Below are 17,617 nucleotides of genomic sequence, written 5' to 3' on the forward strand. Positions count from 1 at the left end.
TCCTTCAGGGCAACAGTGAGTGGACTAGAACTGTAGCTCGTCCAGCAATGCACCCAGCTCCTAGCCACCCTGCTCAGATTGCCTTGGGAACACCCAAGTCCATGGTGCAGGCTGCAGGAAGCCCTGCCAAACTCTTCTCTGGTCTCTCTGAGGATCTTAGTGACCTAGTATACCATATACCTGGGCCCACACACACAGGTGGTAGGGGAGGCCAGGCCCTCCTGGGTAGTGTTCTGCATTCATGTTCCTTCCTAGAGGCCTCAAAGATCTGTGCATGGTTAGTCATACACCAGGACTCAGAGCCTACATCAACCATGAAGACCTTTAACCTGGGTCAGGGATCCCTCCAGAGACCTCAGTATGTCTCTGGACTCAAACAGACCCCTGATTCCCTTCCTGGATTCACCAGCAATAACCTGAATATAATGCAGGTCTTTCCTAAGATTCACTGTATGATGCAGAACCCTTGGGATCACTGCCCTTCCTTCCTAGCAGGGATGCACTGCTGAGCCAATGAAACTAACAGAGAAAAAAAACTCCTCCATAGGGGCCTACAATTCCAAAATGGCTTCAGCACATTTCCTGCTAACCCTAGCTGGACAAAACCCCACAATCACTTCTTCAGAAATAAGAATGGTAAAAATAAACAATGAACACAGAAGACAGTGCCTCACAGGGAAGCCCCTCTTTTCTTCATCCATAAGCCCTTCCTTCCAAAAATCAATGGGAGGAATAACTTATTTTTTGAAATCTCAAGAGGCCAGGAAAATCCCTGCTTCAGGACAGCATGAACCCTGTAACCTATAGAGACAGAGATTCTGGTTTGTGGAATCACCAAGTCATGATTTGACATTGTAGCCATAAGCAAGGTCTTTGGGAAACCCCATAAGAACTGGAAACAGAGGAACCAGAGAACTGGAAAAGAGTGAAAGGGAATTCTTTGGCTCCCAGGGAGACATAACTACTTTATAGAAAGTATCGCTCTCCACCTGACTAGACAGGGACATTGGTTCCTAAAATAGGATGGGCTAAAAAAAAGAGACTGAGCTACTGCTACAGACACACTGACAAGCTCAGGTGAGAGCATAAGCTTTTGGAGCACAGACTCCAATTTGAGCTCCAACTTTTGGAGCACAGACTCCAGTGGAATCCCTGGCTCCAAGCACCGTCAACTCAAGCACCATGGGAAGAACTCAAGCAAGATTAAGACATGGGTTTTGACCCCTTCTTCTCATGAAGGAGAAACTCAGCTTTTGTTTAGTGTAAGTCCCATGGCTCTCGTTTGTAAAATGGAGATAAGAACACACTTTGGTCCAACAGCCAGAACTGAATACAACAGGACTATGGAAGCACTCAGCAGTTCCTGGCTACCAGCATGCCATCATGCAGTAATAATAACAGTATTAGGCATGATCATCACAGAGTGTTGATACCCATAACTTTCTTTGTGCCAGGAAAGTTCTAAATGCTTCATGTGCCTTATCCCATTTTCTCTTCACAAGGATCTAGGTCACCATTGTCCACTTGTACTTTCTAAAATGATGGAATGTTCTAGAACTTCACAATTCAATATGGTAGCCATGAGCCCCATGTGGCTAATACACATTTTATATTCTTCATCAAAAGTTTCTCTCCTTTTTCTATGTTCCTCCATTCTTCCATCTGTATCTTCTTGAGAGGTACTTAGCATTTCTTTTATTATTTTTCTTATATCTTTCTTTATGTGCATTAGTATTTCTGTTTATAGTTCTTTTATAGTGTTATGAAGATAATTCTTTGTGTCAGATGCTGCTTTTTCCAAACTGCAGGTGTGCAATCCCTGATCTCTTCTGTGTCTACCTCTCCTGGACCAGTACTGTTTGGGTTGGAGGCTAGACACTTACTTTTGTTTCCTTCTCTTGTTATGTTTCTAGTTTCTTCCAGATAAGTGGATAGTAATGGTCCCCGGCACTTCCTGAATTGGCTACAATTACTCTGAAGCCTGCTGGCTAAGGATTGCTGCCCTCCCCAGTCTGCTGATGGTCACTGAAGTACAAGCAGGGGTGAGGCAGGCTGGTCCCTCCCTTCTGTGCTGGAAACCACTGAGAGTCTTCACCACGTTAGTGTGTGCCATGCAGTCAGGGAAGTTAGGGACAGCTTCAGGGAAACCTCGGTCTTGGCTATTGGATCACACACAGGGGTGAGACTCAGTCCAAGCAATTCTCACCAATCTGCTGTGCACTTGGAGTGGCTGAATGAAGCTGGCTGCCATTCTGGCTTCAGGCTTATCCTGCCCGACTCCAAAATGTCACCTGGACAATTGCCCACTCCCATGGAGGACTGAGTTTCCCACACTCATCGCAAGCCCAGCCAGTGCAGATCTCCAAGCCAGTGCTAATCCCTGCTTCCCTACTCCACTCCACAACCGCGTCCTCCCCCTCCCCAGGCCCTTGGGCCCGCCAACCCCCAACTTCACCACAACTGAGCATCTTCAGATACAGTGGGGCTGTGGTGAGAGCGTCTGGCTACAGCTTTCTGTCCACATTTTTCTTCCTTTTTTTTTTTCTTTCTCCCCCCACCCGCTTTAGTTTCTTCCTGGTCAAAAGAGTTTCTTCCAGGGCCGGGCGTGGTGGCTCACACCTGTAATCCCAGCACTCGGGAGGTTGAGGCAGGAGGATAGTTTCGAGTTCGAGACCAGCGTGGGCTACAAAGTGAGCTCAAGGCCAGCCTAAACTGCATAGTGAGACCCTGTCTCAAAAAGACAAAAAAAATGTGAGTTTCTTCCGTCTCGTCTTCTCCAGGATGTTTTATTCCAGTATCTGAGCTGTTTCTCTCAGAGAGCCTCTTTACATTGCTGCTTATTGATCCACCATTTTCGATGATCCCCCCAATGCACATTTTAAATGTAGCTATATGAGAGGCTAAATGTCTTACTTCTGTACACTTGTTTTTAAAAAATTATTTATTTAATTTGCAGCACGTGGGAATGAATGCAGGGTCTTCTTATCAAACTATATTCCCAGGCATTTTTTGTTTTTCTTTTATTTTTAAGACACAGTCTTGTTAAGTTGCTAAGTTGCTCAGGCCGTGTTGGAACTTGTGATCCTCCTGCTTTAACTTCTTCTATGTTAGGCTGGGGATATAGCTCAGTGGCATAAGCGCCTGCCTTGCAAGCCTACGGTCGTGAGTTCGATCCCTGGTACCAGTAAAAATACAAAAAAAAAAAAAAAAAGAATCCCTAACCTCCTATGCTAGGATTATTGCCTTGCACCACCACACCTGGCTCATTTATTTTAATTTGAAGAGGCATACATGGCATTGGGCTACCACACTAGACAGTAGAGGTATAGGAGGTAGGTATGGATTTTTTCTATTTTACAGATAACAACATGCTGCAAGGGAATAGTGCACAGTGGGGAAGGGTTTCTCTGATGCCTCCCCACCAGCACTCCCAGACACCCTTGCTGGGTGCCTTTCAAGACAAGACTGCTCTGAGAAAAGAAACCAGGTGGGTACCATTACATACCGATTTGGATGGGAATAGGGCAGCATGAACTGGAATTCCACTACACAGGTGCCATCTGGGAGCTCTCGGTGCTGCAGGCTGTTTAGCTCATAGGCGATGTAGCCCCTCCGCACATAAACCTGATAGAGTAGAAACAGGAAGTGGGCCTTCTGACGACACCAGGGTGTCCTATGGTCCCAAGAAAACTCAGGCTGAAGGGATGCCAGAAAGGATCTCTACACAGTCCCTAAGCAGCCCTGGAAAGCTTTTTCACAAGGCTTGATAAACTCCCTGTGAAGTACTAGACAGCAAATATTTTTGGCTTTGTGGACTATATCATCTCAGCTGCAACTATGAGATTCTGCTGTAGTACCATGGAAGCAGCCTGAAAACTATGTAAATGAATGGATATGGCTTTACTTCAATAAAACTTTATTTACAAAAACAAGCAGTATGTCCCAGGTAAGCCATAGGCTATAGTCTGCCAAACCTTGCTTTAGAGCAGCTCTGATCAACAGAAATACAACACAAGCCACATACATAATTTAAGCTTTCTAGTAGCCTGGTAAATTAACTGTAACAGGTAAATTAACTGTAACAATATATTTTATTTCTCTCCAAATATCATTTTAACATGTGACTGATAGAAGAAATTATGTAGCTATCTTACATTCTTTCCCCCATGCTAAGTTTTTGGAATCCAGCCCAATTCAATGCAGACAAATTGCATTTTAAATGTTAACTACCAGGGTGGGGATTTAGCTCAGCGGCATAAGCACCTGTCTTGCAAGCAGGGGGTAGTGAGTTTAATCCCTGGTACCGATAAAAAATAAAAATGTTGACTACCCATACAAGCCAGCAGCTGCCATATTGGACAATGAGATTTTAGAGTGTACACTACAAGTTTTTCAAGTAAATAGGGAATACAGGGACTGTGTGACAAGAGTTCACCTAGCAGGCCTAACTGCTGCTTTGTGAAGACCTCCCAGGGCAGTCCTTACCAGAATCAGGGAACTCAGGCAAGATTCCCAGCCTTCTCTGATAAGAAAGGTGTGAATAACATGGTTCCCACTGAGCATCTGCTTTCTTTTTCAGAGTTTAGTAGCAGAGGGTGACTCTAAGAGCAGTCCCACATTCCAAAACCCTGGGCAAAAGGTATAGAGGTGCATGCCTGTAATCTCAGCATTCTGGGAGGCCGAGGCAGGAAGATCATGTGTTTGAATTCAGCCTGGGCAGTTTAACAAGTTAGCAAGAACTGGCTGAAAAAAGATGTTGAGAAAGAGAGACAGAGAGACAAAAAGAGAGACAGAGAGAGAGGAAGGAAGGAAGGAAGGAAGGAAGGAAGGAAGGAAGGAAGGAAGGAAGGAAGATTTAGTCTAGGAAGTCTCCTGCCTATGCACTGGCCCTTTATGTTGTAGCATAGACTCTGTTAAAGACTCAACAGAGGCAGCAGCCGGCCCTGCCCCATGTGCACTCCACCAGCCTCGGAAGACACTGCCCAAGGTAATCAGCTGGTCAGGAAGCAGCAGCAGGCCCTGCCCTTGCGCACACTCCAGCAGCCCTCAGGAGGCTTCAGCCCCAGGTAGCTAACACAGGCTGGGAAAAACAGCAGCCAGCCCTGCACCAGCACATCCAGTGGCCACTGGATACCGTAGCCAGCACTGGGCCAGGAAAACCAAACAGTCCCACTCTAGAGAAATTGTAGCCAACACAGGAAGTGCCTAGGACCCCACTACCTACTTGTTTGGAAGAACCCAAGAAAATGTCAAGACAAAGAAGCAAAAGGCAGACCATGGTCTCCAACCCAAGCAGAGCAAGTCCAGGAGATAAAGACATGGAAGAGATCAGGAGTCACACACCTGAAGTTTCTGATGACTTCATGCAGCTACAAAAGAAATTAGATGCCTAGCAAGCGCGAGGTCATAAGTTTGATCCCTGGTGCCAAAAAGAAAAAACAAAGAAATCAGAACAGAAATACCATGTCAGGTAAAAGAAGAAATAAAAAACATAACAAAAGAATTGCTAAGCATCTCTAAAGAAGACATAAATTTAAAAAATACAGGAACATAGGAAAATGAGGGAAACCATGAATGAACAATATAATAGAGATTTAGAATGCATGAAACATATTCAAAATGATTTCCAGGAAATTAAAAACTCCATTAATAGTTGGCAAAACTGCTTGAAAGAAACTGAAGATAAGACTTTCATACCTTAAAGTCAAGTGTGCAGCTTGTGATCATGAAAGGAAAGATCTCTTAAAAATTAACAAGGAACCAGGAAATAATAATTCAACAGCTGCAAGATAATGCAAAGCAAAATATTTTAAGAATAATAGGTGTCAGTGAAAAAGCAGGGGTCAACACAAATGACACTGAAATTGTATTACAGAAGCAATAGCAGAAAACTTCCCAAACATGGGAAATGATGTGATATACAGATAAATGAGACATGTAGAACTCCAGATAGCCATAACCAAAATAAATCTACACCCAGTCATATAATAATCAAGATTCCAAAAACTCATCACACAAGAACAGAGTATTAAAAGCTGTTAGAGAAAAGAAACAGATCAGCTATAAAAGAAAATCCATCAGCATCACAACAGGCCTCTGAACACAAACCATCAAGTCAAGTGGAGTGAAGTATTTCAAATCCTGAAAGAAAAAACTTCCAACCCAGATTGATATATCCTGCAAAACTATCTTTCATAATTAATGGAGAAACAAGATACTTCCATGACAAAGAACAGCTGAAGAAACTCATGACCACCAAACCAACCCTACAAAGAATGCTGAAGAAAATTCTAGAAAGAGATTAAAAAAAAAATCATGGTTCCAGAACAGCAGTAGAGGAGGTCACCAAGCAGGACAGACGACTGAATGGAGGGGGAAAGTCGGCAGCCAACAGCAGGAAAATAATCTGGCAGAGACGAGCCAGTGCCTGTTGGCTATAACCAATAATGTAGGTGTCCTCAACTCACCAATAAAAAGAAATGCAGGTAGAGTGGATCAGGAGACAAGATCCAGCAATATGCTTTATTCAAGAAACACATTTAACTCAAAAGGAAATTCACAGACTAAATGTCAAAGGACAGAAAACAATGCTGTATATGACAAGGAATCTGAAAAAAAGTACAGGTAGCTTGTCCATCAACTGCAGAAAGGAGAAGAAAGATATGGCATTTCTGTACGGTGGAGGGCTACTCAGCTACAAAGGGAGATACCTCAAGGCCTTGGTGGGTAAATGGACACAGCTTGGGATCATGCTCATGGGTGAAGTGGTTCAGAGTTGCATGGGTGGGCATCGTGTTGTCTTCTAGCATAGGAGACTGGGGAGGTGGTGGAATCTAAAATGCACAGTAGATGTTGTGAGGGTGAAAGGGGAGGGGGTGTTTGGAGGGGAAGGCAGTGGCCATTGTTAATCTATATCCTTTTGGGGGGCTGTTATTGTTTTCATTGTTCTGTCTGGCTTGGTTTTATTCTGTTTTGTTTTGTTGGATTTTGTTATATTTGATGGCATGGACAGGTACTTCAAAAATAACAAAATATATTATGGTACATTGTTGATTTCTTATTATCTTGTTTCAAAGCCCTGTATTGTTTTATTTGTTTTGTTTTGATTGGTTTTATTCTGTTCTGTTTTGTTTGATTTTATTATGCCTCATGATACGGGCAGTTATTTGCAGATAACAAGAGGCATTGTGGTAACCATTATTGATTTCCTTTTATCTTGTTTTGAAGCCTTGCATCATATTTATTGTTTGGTTTCAGTTGACTATCCTATTTTGTTTTATTTCATTTTTCTATGTCTGGTGGTATAAACAGCTACTTTGAAGATAACAAGATACACTATGGTAACCACTGTTGTTTTCTTACTGTCTTGCTTTGAAGTCCTGTATTACTTTCATTGGTTTTATTCTGTTCTGTTTTGTTTGATTTTATTGTGCCTTGATGGTATAGGAAGTTATTTTGAAGATAGCAAAAGGCATCAGAGTAGCCACTGTTGGTTTTGTTTTGAAGTCTTCTTTGCATTTATTGTTTTGTTATCTTGATGGTCTCTATTCTGTTTTTATTTCTTTAGGTTTTATTCTCTTCAAAATAAAAATAACAAAAAGAAAGGAAGGAAGGAAGAAAGGAAGGAAGGAAGGAAGGAAGGAAGAGAAAGAAAGAAAGACACCAAGTCCCATATTCTTCCCCAGTAAACTATACTTCACATGCACTATTGCAACTCACTACTGGAGGAGTCCAACACACCCGATGGCATCTCCACTGGGAGAGGACCTTTGGGAGCCTGTGCCTGGTGTTCATCCCATCACCTTATGCACCCTTTGCTAATTGTGCCTTGCATCCTAAATCACGACTATATCCCGATTCCTGTGTGTCCCAGCAAATCATTGAACCTGGGAATGCTCTTGGGAACCCTGGCATACTGAGGGACGGGACAAAATCCTATCACATCAATAAGCTGAGCTAGATCTTATGTTTGCAGTGTTTTGGGGTCATGAAGAAAAGACTGAATCACATTCAATAAATGTACAGGACAAAATGATACAATTTATAAAGGAAGCCTAGAAAAATCTCTAATAGGCATAAAGAGGATTTCATACTTGTTTTAATTTCTATTCTGTTTTTGCAGTACTGGGCATTGAACCAAGCCCAGGGCCTGTGCACTGAAATGTATCCCCAGCTCCTTTTTAAATATTTAAATTTTTTACAATATTGAGATAGGGTCTTTCTAAATTGCCCAGGCTGGTCTTGAACTTGTGGTCCTCCTACCTCAGTTTCCTTGAGTGCTGGGATTACAGGTGTAATGCCTGGTTAGATTTCACACTTTTTAAATTTATTTATTTATTTATTTATTTGGTGCTGGGGATTGAACTTCCAACCTTGCACTTACCAGAGAAGCACTTGTACCACTGAGCTAAATCCTCGGCAGATTTTGCACTTTAAAAAGTCACTAATGATAAGCTGTGTTGGGTCTCACTGTTGGAAACCAGAAGGGGGGCTTGAAAAGGATTCTTTCAAAAAACAAAACAAAAAACTGTAAAACCTGTGGCTTCACTAAGACCTTACCAGCACTTCTGACTTTGGGGTGGGTGACTCAGGGGGACTAAAAGACACAAGGTAGACAGTGGGATCATGGGGGACAGAGACAGAGCTCAGAGGATCAAGAGTTGAGGGAAAGCTACCCTCAACCACGCTGAGAACGTATGATGCTATGTCTTCCTCCTATAAGAGCAGATTAACAACCTGGAATTCCTAAAACTAACCAAACATTTCATGGCCACTGAATTCAGCGAGAACAGAACAGGAGCAAGCCCATCAGACTAATGTGGGTTTTGTGACTGGACACGTCCTTCTCATGGGTGGTCACCTTAGGTTATCGCTTAAGCTCCTCTGGCTCTCACAGCTCTAGGTAGAGGCATTTGACACGCATGAGTGGGAAAGCTTGGATGAGGTCCAGGGCTAGTGTTTAGCTGTGCCCTGCCTGCAGGAAGCCGCAGTGACACAGAACACAGCAACAGACACCAGCATGGACTTTGCAACCAGACAGAAATAGTGTGAATCCTGCTTCTGCCTTCCTGCCTCTCTGAGCCTCACTTCCTTCCTCTGTAACACGGGCACAGTAACATTTCCTGCCTTGCAGGGAGAATGGTAAGGTCACATCTGCAAGGCCTGTGGCTGGGGTCAGGGACATGGTGGGAAGGCGGTGAATGCTTCACCACGTGTGCTCAGCTCTGCAGGGGCTCCCTGAGCCTGTGCTCCTTACCTCCAGTGATGCCATGCAGACGATCTTGTTTGCATGGTAGAAGAAAGTGGGAAGCACATCAAATATGGTGGTTTCCGAAAGTATTAATTTCTATAGGAAACGGAAAAGAGAAAAAGTAAATGTGGGTAAGTTTTAGCCGGCAGCTGGGTGTTGGCAGCCATGAGCTAGCGATAGTTCACAAGTGGCCACACAGGAGTGCTCCAAGGGCACAGAGCACCTGAGAAAGGCCCCGAAATCATGGGGTACTGGTGTTGAACAGGTGTCCAGCCCTGAGAACACAGTTAAGCAAAGACATGTGGGATGACAAGTGTACAAATGGCTGAGCAGTCTCTTTCTCCCATCCAGAGGAAGAGCTCCACCCGTGTCTCTTTTATTTTCTCATCCTCTCATCGTTCTTCCCCCTGGGAACTTAGAGAGCTCTCTTGGCCACCTACAGCTAGGGTAGGGGTAGAGGCAGACACAGAGTATGTTGCTGGCACTAACTGCAGCCAGTGTCACCAGCACACAGCACACTCCTAAGATGAGGCAGTGACGGCACACGGCGCAAACCTCGGGTTCAGATGCTAAGGTTGCCTGCACCCTGGTAAATGAACCAGAATCATGGGGTGGTGGGCCAGCTGGGGCTGGGAAGACCAGACTTGGCCACGGGAAAGCCTGGCCACAGTAGAAACTGGCTTCCAAGCACACTTCATCATACCTAGTACGGAGATCAAACTCATGACCTCGTGCTTGCCAGGCAGGTGCTGTGCCGCTGAGCTATATCCCCGGCCCCACATCTGAATTTTTAACACTACACCTGCCAGACAAGCCCCGTGCCTGTCACCCTGTGCCTCCTGCAAGACCAAGCTCCAACATCACCTTTCCCAGGAACTCCCTACAGCCCCACACAGCCCAGGCCGGGGTTCAGGACCACCAGAGCGCCAGCACCGAGGGCAAGAGGAGCTCCCAGTCCCCGAGACCCACAGGGGCCCTAGTGAGTGCCCTGGGGACACTGACAGGAAGCAGAGCCTCACCTTGAGGTTTTCTGGACAGAACTGGTGGCCGTACATGTCAATGGCAGACAGGAAGATGGACTCCACCTGGTTGTGCCTCAGCTCATAGGAAGGGAGGTGGGAGGCGATCAGCACCTACAGGGCAAGGGGCCAGAGGGCTGATGTGAGGGAAGCTGGTGGGTGAGGGGACCGTACGGGGGGCACCACATCACTGTGGGACCCTACCTGTCTGGCTCTGAGAGCCACTTTGCAGTGTTCGCTCTTGCTCAGCTGAGTGAGTGCATTGAGGATGGAGGTCAGCTCCTCTGATAGGGAAGGATCCGGGCCACAGAGCTCATCCTTTGGGGGACAAAAACAGAAACCAAATGGCTTTTCTCTGCAGAGAGTAACAAGGCCCTAGCACTGACCTCAGCCAGGGGTGCAGCTGCCCCCCCAGCAAGTCAGATTCTGCTCCCGGGACACACCCAGTACAGTCCAAGGCACAAGCCCCGACCCTTCCTATAGCATACCCGCCCCACTCCATCCATTCATTCATTCTCCACTCGTCTGCTCTAAAACACACTCTCAGGTCCTGGTGACAAGAAAATATAACTCCATACCTATAACCGGATGAGTAACACTTACTCAAAAAGCTTGGGACCAGAACTGTTATGCATTCAGACTCAGAGTCTCACATTTTTGGAATATTTGAATATATATAATGAGCTATCTCCAGGACAGACTCAGTCTAAATTTGAAATTCACCCATGTTTTATATTCGCCTTAGGCATACAACCTAAAGACTATTTTATGCAGTATATCCAGTGCACCTTCATTTGTCTGTGACCCATCATAGGAAGTTGGATGTGGAATTTTCACTCATGGGGTCATGTGGATGACAAAAGAATTTCAGAGTTTGGAGCATTTCACAGCTGGATTTTTGAATTAGGGATGCTCAATCTGTACCATTCATAGCCAGTGATTATCAGGTAGTCATTCTGTGCTAGACAAGCAATTAGATCCTTTACACACATTTTCCCAAATTCTCCAGCCTTCTGGGGAGTTAATATCATGCTGTCTATTTTATGGATGATGAAGCTGAGGCTCACATTGGCACAGTGCCCTGTCCCAAGCAGAACCAGATTCAAACTCAGATCTATTCAATCTCTGCTTCTTGCTCTGTGCTTGCTGCTGGATGAAGAGCTGTTCCACAGCACAGGGGCCCACAGCTGAATCTTGCATAATAGGATAAAAGGAAGGATGCTCTTTTGCTCTGTGAATCCCAACTGGCTGCTTCTGAATGAGGTCTCTGCTAGAGACCAGAACCTTCCACATGTTCGCTGCTTCTGTTCTACGTCCTCGCTGCAAGAGGGGCTTGGGAACGGCTCCGGGTAGAAGCTTCCCAAACACCTGCTGAGACCAGGGCCAGGATCCAGGAATCCCTAATGAACTGCCCTCCACCAAACCAGCCAGGACTCTCCTGTAGGAAGCCTCACACATAGCAGGCCCTGAGCTACATCTACAGGTGCTCCTGCATTTTCCTAGCTATAGTAAGCCCAAGATGTTCTCGCAGTTGGCAGCTTTTAATACACTGATATGTAGTACATGATAATACACTGAAACACACAGGCATGCCAATGCTGGAAAATTTCATAGGAAGTTTTTTTAAGTCTTCTCTTCCTCATGGTCTAATTTTCTCTGAATGACCAAGTAAGTAGTTGTGGCCTCACTGTCACTGCCCCTCGGCCCTAGCTGGAGATTCCAAGGATAGCAGTGCATAAGAGCTGCCAATGACCAGGCCGGAAGGTTTTCTAAGAAGCCAAAGACCGAACAGCAACGCGTGTGAACATTTTAAAGGTCTGGGCACCACGCTCGACACACCAAAGCTCCAGATGCTGTTCGTCCTTGTTAACTCGGATGATAACTAAAAGACTTAAAAGAGGTTCATTTCGCAGTAATCATTCCATTTCCATTTGAAAGTTTTGCTGAAACTCCCTAGGTATCGACACCATCCAGTGTACAGAACTTACTCTTTTCTCATGAATGGAAACAAATAAGCCAGAAAAACAATGGATCTCACACACAATCCCCCAAACCACACCTGGACATTACCCACCTTCACCAAGAAGTCCTGTGTAAGCAGAATAGTTTTGAGCTGAGCCACTGCGCTGCCTGCACCAGGTTGACTTTGGTACAAGATTTTGAGATGTCATGCCCCAGAGAAAGTCCATTTGTGTGCAAGAAATAATAAATGGCAGAATAATTCCTGGACCTGCCTTACCCGGCTTTTCTTTGAAAGTCAAGCTCTCTGTAATAATAGATTATATCTACTTCTAGGCATATTCCCAGAAGAACTGAAAGCATCATACCACAGTGATATATGCGCACCTATGTTTATAGCAGCACAATTTGTAATCGCCAGATCTTGGAAACAACCTAAGTGTCCATCGACTGAAGAATGGATAAAAAAGTTGTGGTATTTCTATACAATGGAGTATTACTCAGCTATAAAGAAGGATCACATTGAGATATTTATCAGTAAATGGGCGCAGCTTGAGACCATACTCATAAGTGAAATAAATCAATCTCGCATGTGTGAATACCGAATAGTTTCCCTAATGTAAGTAATGATTCAAATATATAAAAATGTGTGGTAAACATGATTCCCCATTATGTGGCCTTGAAGCCTTATAAAGTTTTCACTTATTAATTGGAAAGGCTTTATTCTGGGCTTCTTGATATGGAAATATTTGAAGCTATAGTATATGAAGTTTTATTCAACTATTTCAAGGAAAAAGACAGACACTATGGTAACTACTATTAAGTCGGGTTATTTGGTGGTGAAGCACTAGGTTGCTGAAACAGTCATGCTTTGACCTGTATTGTTATATTGTTATGTCCTCCTTTATCTCAATCTCTCCCTTATTCATTAAAAAATTTATTTATTTTTTATGGTTTTTTTAATTAAGGGGAAAAATTTTTAAAATTAGCAGGATATATAATAGTAACTTTTTTTATTTCCTACTAACTTGTTTTTAAGTCTTATAATACTCCCACTATCTTGTTTTGACTGATTAGATTCTGTTCCATTCTGTATGATAGTATCAAGTTTGAGGGTATAGGCAACTACTTTGAAGGCAATAAGATTCACTATGATGCCCATTCTGGTTTGACTATTGTCTCCTTTGGAAATCCTGTAATGTTTACAATGCTTAAGTTTTATTGGTCTTGTTCTCTACTGTTTTGTTCAACTTTATAATACCTAATGAGATAGACAATTCTTTTTAAGGAAACAAGAGACATTATGGTAACCATTGTTGATAACCTTGTACTCTGTTTTTACATCATGTGCTATGTCTATCCTTGGTTTTGACTGATAGCTTTGTTTTGCCATATTTGACTTTATTCTCTCCCCCCAAAAAAGTAATAAGAACTAAGGAGTAATAAAACCCAAAATGTGTAAATTTTGTTGTAAAAAAGAGAAGGAAAAAAAGTGCTCTAAAGGATACAACTGCAGGTGTGTTTAGGGGTGTTAAATAGCTGACCATATTAATGTTTTTGGTTGGATCATTGAACACAACTGTTTGCAGTCTCACTGTTTGAATGTCCACTTTGTATGCTTTGATACTGTGATTTGAGCAACTATCTCTAAGATGATAATATGTAATCTATTAACTGGTGATTTCTTACTGGTTTTTTTTTTTTTGTAGTTCTGTATTACTTGTACCCTTACACTGCTTTGTTTTGTTTTGTTTTTTTCTCTTTTTCCTTTTAAATAAAATTTAAAAAAAATAACAGATTATAGGTGTACCTTTATTTAGAAACAAACTTGAAAACACCCCATCCAAAGGAGGGATTCTGCAAAGGGTTCTACTATTTTAGCAGTGGACTTCATCCAAAAGAGGAACCATCTTCTTGGATATAAGTTCTCAGTCCTGGCTGCACAGCGCACTGGGGGTGCCCATCCCCAAGTTAATTTTGAGAAAATTCAAAACTACGTAAAAATGGAAGGTTGTTATGTTGGAAATCTGTGCACTTATCGCCTGATTCACTACCTGGAAAACTTTTACAATAGCAGTTTATGTTGGTGTAAGTAGTATACATGCATAATCTTTCTCTCCCTACCCCCCCTCACTGTCATTTCCTGTTTTTGAAAGTCCACTGCAGACCCCATGATTCTCCACACTATTTCAGCATATACTTCCTTCAGAAAAAAGATTCTCCTATCTAGCTGTAGATCCAATAAAACACCAAAGAAATTGAATATGAACCCAAAAATATTATCTACTAACCAGTCTACGTGTAAGTTTCCCATTGGAGAAGCCTTCAAAAAGAACCAACACCTGGGCCTCACCTCCCGAAGATTCTGATTTGAGTGAATGAGGAAGTGTGGGCTTCTGGCATCTGTATTTTTTTAAAAGTCATACCCCTCACCCCTACCATGACTGTTATGTACAAGCAGGATTAACATCTCCTATAAAGACAGATGAATAAATGATTCTTTACCAAAATACAAATATTTACATATATATTCCTATTAGCATGTTAGCTGTCCTCTAAGCCGTGGCCCAAATTCAGATGTTTTTACACTGAGCTCATCAAAAACATGTACACATTTCAGGACTTCACTGTATTAATAAATGTCTGGAAGCTAATCAGCACCACTTTGAGTACCTCTGTAACTGATGAGGCCAAAAGTAACTTGCGTTCATCTCATTATGTCTCCATAAACTTAATATTAAAATATCTGTTTTTCCTGATGTATACATTTTTTTGGTGGACTCTGTAATTACAGTTTTATAGAGACATACCCACTTTCACTTACTGATGGTCTTGAATGATAAGGACAACCACGTGTGGAACTGAGCAGCTGTAATAGCAGCTCTGTGACTAAAACCCTGAAATATTTACCACCTGGAGCCTTTTATATGAAAAACTTGTGAGCCTCATACTATAAACCAAGCGCAAGTCTGTCCTATTCTGCCGACCCTATATTTTTAAAATAAGTCATCAGGGACTATTACTAGGGGGAAAATCTTTAATGAAAGATTGCTAGCTATTAAGGAAAAAATTTTCAACCCTGGAGGACTAATTGCTAATTGCTACCTCATAGGAAAAGAAATAAGAATGAAGAAACAGCTCCCTTTTCAACAAAGGCAAAATAAAAGACATACCACAAGGCTCAGAACACAATATCCCCTGAGTAATAGCTCATGACTCTGGAGCCAGGCTGTGAGGTCAAACCTTGGCACTGAACTTACAAGCTGTGTGATGGTGGGCAAGTGGCTTCACCTTTCTGTGCTCTGCCAAAGGAAGGTAAGGACAGTACCTATCTATTAGGGTTGCTGTGAGAATTAAAGGAGTTAATAGTTGTTTGTCAAGCACTCCCAGAGTGGCTGGCACAGACAGATGCCTTGTGAGTCTTAGGCAGGAACCCCAGGGGTCAGCATGTCCCCCCGCTCTGCCTGTTGTCCCAGTGCTCTCCTGGAGCACAGCCAAGCCCACTCACTCACAGGGCTCAAAAGCACACATCGCACAGGACACAGACCAAGAGGACAGGACCTGCAAAGTCTAAAACAGTTACTGTCTGGCTCTTTCCAGAACATGTTTGGACCTCCCAACTCAGCCCATGTTGGGGTGCAGAGCCCCTTCCTGCTTACAATCAGCATGATCATGAGCTGGTTCTTCTTGGCCACCTGTGCATGCGAGAAGATGCAGTCCAGGACGCGGGACATGTCGGGCTTGAACTCCTCCCTGAGGTTTATCACACATTTGTCAAAGTGCGCTGCAGGGGGACAAAAGACCACATGGAGCTGACGCCTGGGCTTCTCTGTACAGCCCCTGCTTTGGGCATCTCATTAGTGCCAGCAGGCTCTGCGCAGGTGGCGTATCTTGCCTTGTTGGAAATGGTGTTCAACCTGCAAATAACTTCGCAGGAGATCCAGCACCACGGTTTTCAAATAGCCTCGAGTTCCGCTGCGGTACCTGGGGAGCAGGGAAGGCAGCCTGGTTAATGCGTATGCCATAGATACAGAAGCCTTCAAGTAGTTTAGCCTTTCTTTAAAATTTTAATTATTATTCTGTCTCTCTCTCTCTGTCTCTCTTTGTCTCTCTCTCTCTCTCTCTCTCTCTCTCTCTCTCTCAGCACTATTGGTCTTTGCATTGAGTTACATCTTCAGTCCATTTTTATTTTGTACTTTGATACAGGTTTTTGCTAAGTCACTAAGCTGCCCAGGTTGGGCTTGAACTTGCTGTCTTCTTCCCTCGGCCTCCCAGAATGCTGAGAATACAAGCACGAGGCACCATTCCTGAATGTTTTTAACCTTTTATGGTTTTAAAACGGGGAAACGAAGAGGCCATGCTGGATCTGGGACAAGCACATCAAGATGCTAGTTCCAGCTTCCCGTAGGCCATGCAAACCAGGCAGGGCCCAAAAAGGGAGAAGCCAGGTCTCCTTTCCTGTGAGCCAACCAGTGCAGAGCCAGCCCAGCTGAACTCCGTAAGCAACCAGCTGGTTCAGAGCTCAGGCTGAGTTGATAGCAACTGAGATACAAAAACAACTAAACGCTTGTACTCTTTGTTTGACTTTGCAAGCCTAAGACCAGTAGTCTGAGCAGCTATTGGGAGGATGACAATATGCAATATGGCAAATATGGGGGATTTCCTTCTGTCTTTGTGAAATCCAATATTGTTCTGTTTTGTTTTGTTCTAGTTTATTGCTTTATTTTATTCAATGTTCAGTTTTGATTGTTTTTATTCTGTTTTGTTTTATTTGATTTTACTACATCTGAGAAAATAGACAACAATTATGAAGATAACAAGATATATTATGGTAGCCATCGCTGATAACCTATTGTTCTGTTTTGAAGTTGTGTACCACTTTCACTGCTTTGCTTTGATTGACTTATTGTGTTTTGTATTGTTGGGTTTTATTCTCTTACAATAAATAAAACAAAACAAAATAAAATGGTAAACTTGATTCCATAGACCACACACACACAAAAAAAGTATCTGGAGGCTGGGTCCTCAAGCCCCTAAGCCCGTGAGGACATGGAGCCAGGTCCTTGTCACCTTCTTTCCAAGCCACAGACAGCCATGGATTTCCCCATCAAGCTGGAGGCCAAGCTGTGCTGGTACCCAGGACAGAGCCTAAGCATGATATCTGCTGGGCCCCCAGAGGAAGGCAAAAACCGAGCTGCGATGCTACAAGATCTAAGTCAACTTTAGCAGGTTTTACCCATAAAAACAAAAAAGCAATTACCTACCTACAGAATGTACAAAGATGTTTTTTACAGACAGTCTTGAAGATATTTACCAAAAGATCACTATGTAACTTCCACTACTTTTCCCCTAGAAATAGTACTTTAATGTGGCTGCTCCCTACAACATT

The 17,617-nt window shown here is 43.3% G+C and overlaps 1 protein-coding gene across 6 annotated transcripts in view; it reads right to left on the minus strand.

Moving 5' to 3' along the window:
- The window catches only part of Acacb (acetyl-CoA carboxylase beta), a 146,485-nt gene that overhangs the window by 45,390 nt on the left and 83,478 nt on the right, over window positions 1–17,617 (minus strand). For all 6 annotated transcript variants that reach the window (XM_013142016.3, XM_003477752.5, XM_013142015.3 and 3 more), the window contains 6 exons: window positions 16,124–16,212; window positions 15,888–16,012; window positions 10,474–10,587; window positions 10,270–10,383; window positions 9,257–9,346; window positions 3,506–3,624 (listed from right to left, as the gene is read on the minus strand). In XM_013142016.3, the coding sequence (XP_012997470.1) occupies window positions 3,506–3,624; window positions 9,257–9,346; window positions 10,270–10,383; window positions 10,474–10,587; window positions 15,888–16,012; window positions 16,124–16,212 (651 nt within the window). The remainder of the gene's footprint in view (window positions 1–3,505; window positions 3,625–9,256; window positions 9,347–10,269; window positions 10,384–10,473; window positions 10,588–15,887; window positions 16,013–16,123; window positions 16,213–17,617) is intronic.

The sequence above is a fragment of the Cavia porcellus genome, unplaced genomic scaffold, assembly GCF_034190915.1.
Source record: "Cavia porcellus strain 051 isolate PalLab524CR breed Dunkin Hartley unplaced genomic scaffold, mCavPor4.1 scaffold_16, whole genome shotgun sequence".
NCBI classification, from domain to species: Eukaryota; Metazoa; Chordata; class Mammalia; order Rodentia; family Caviidae; genus Cavia; species Cavia porcellus.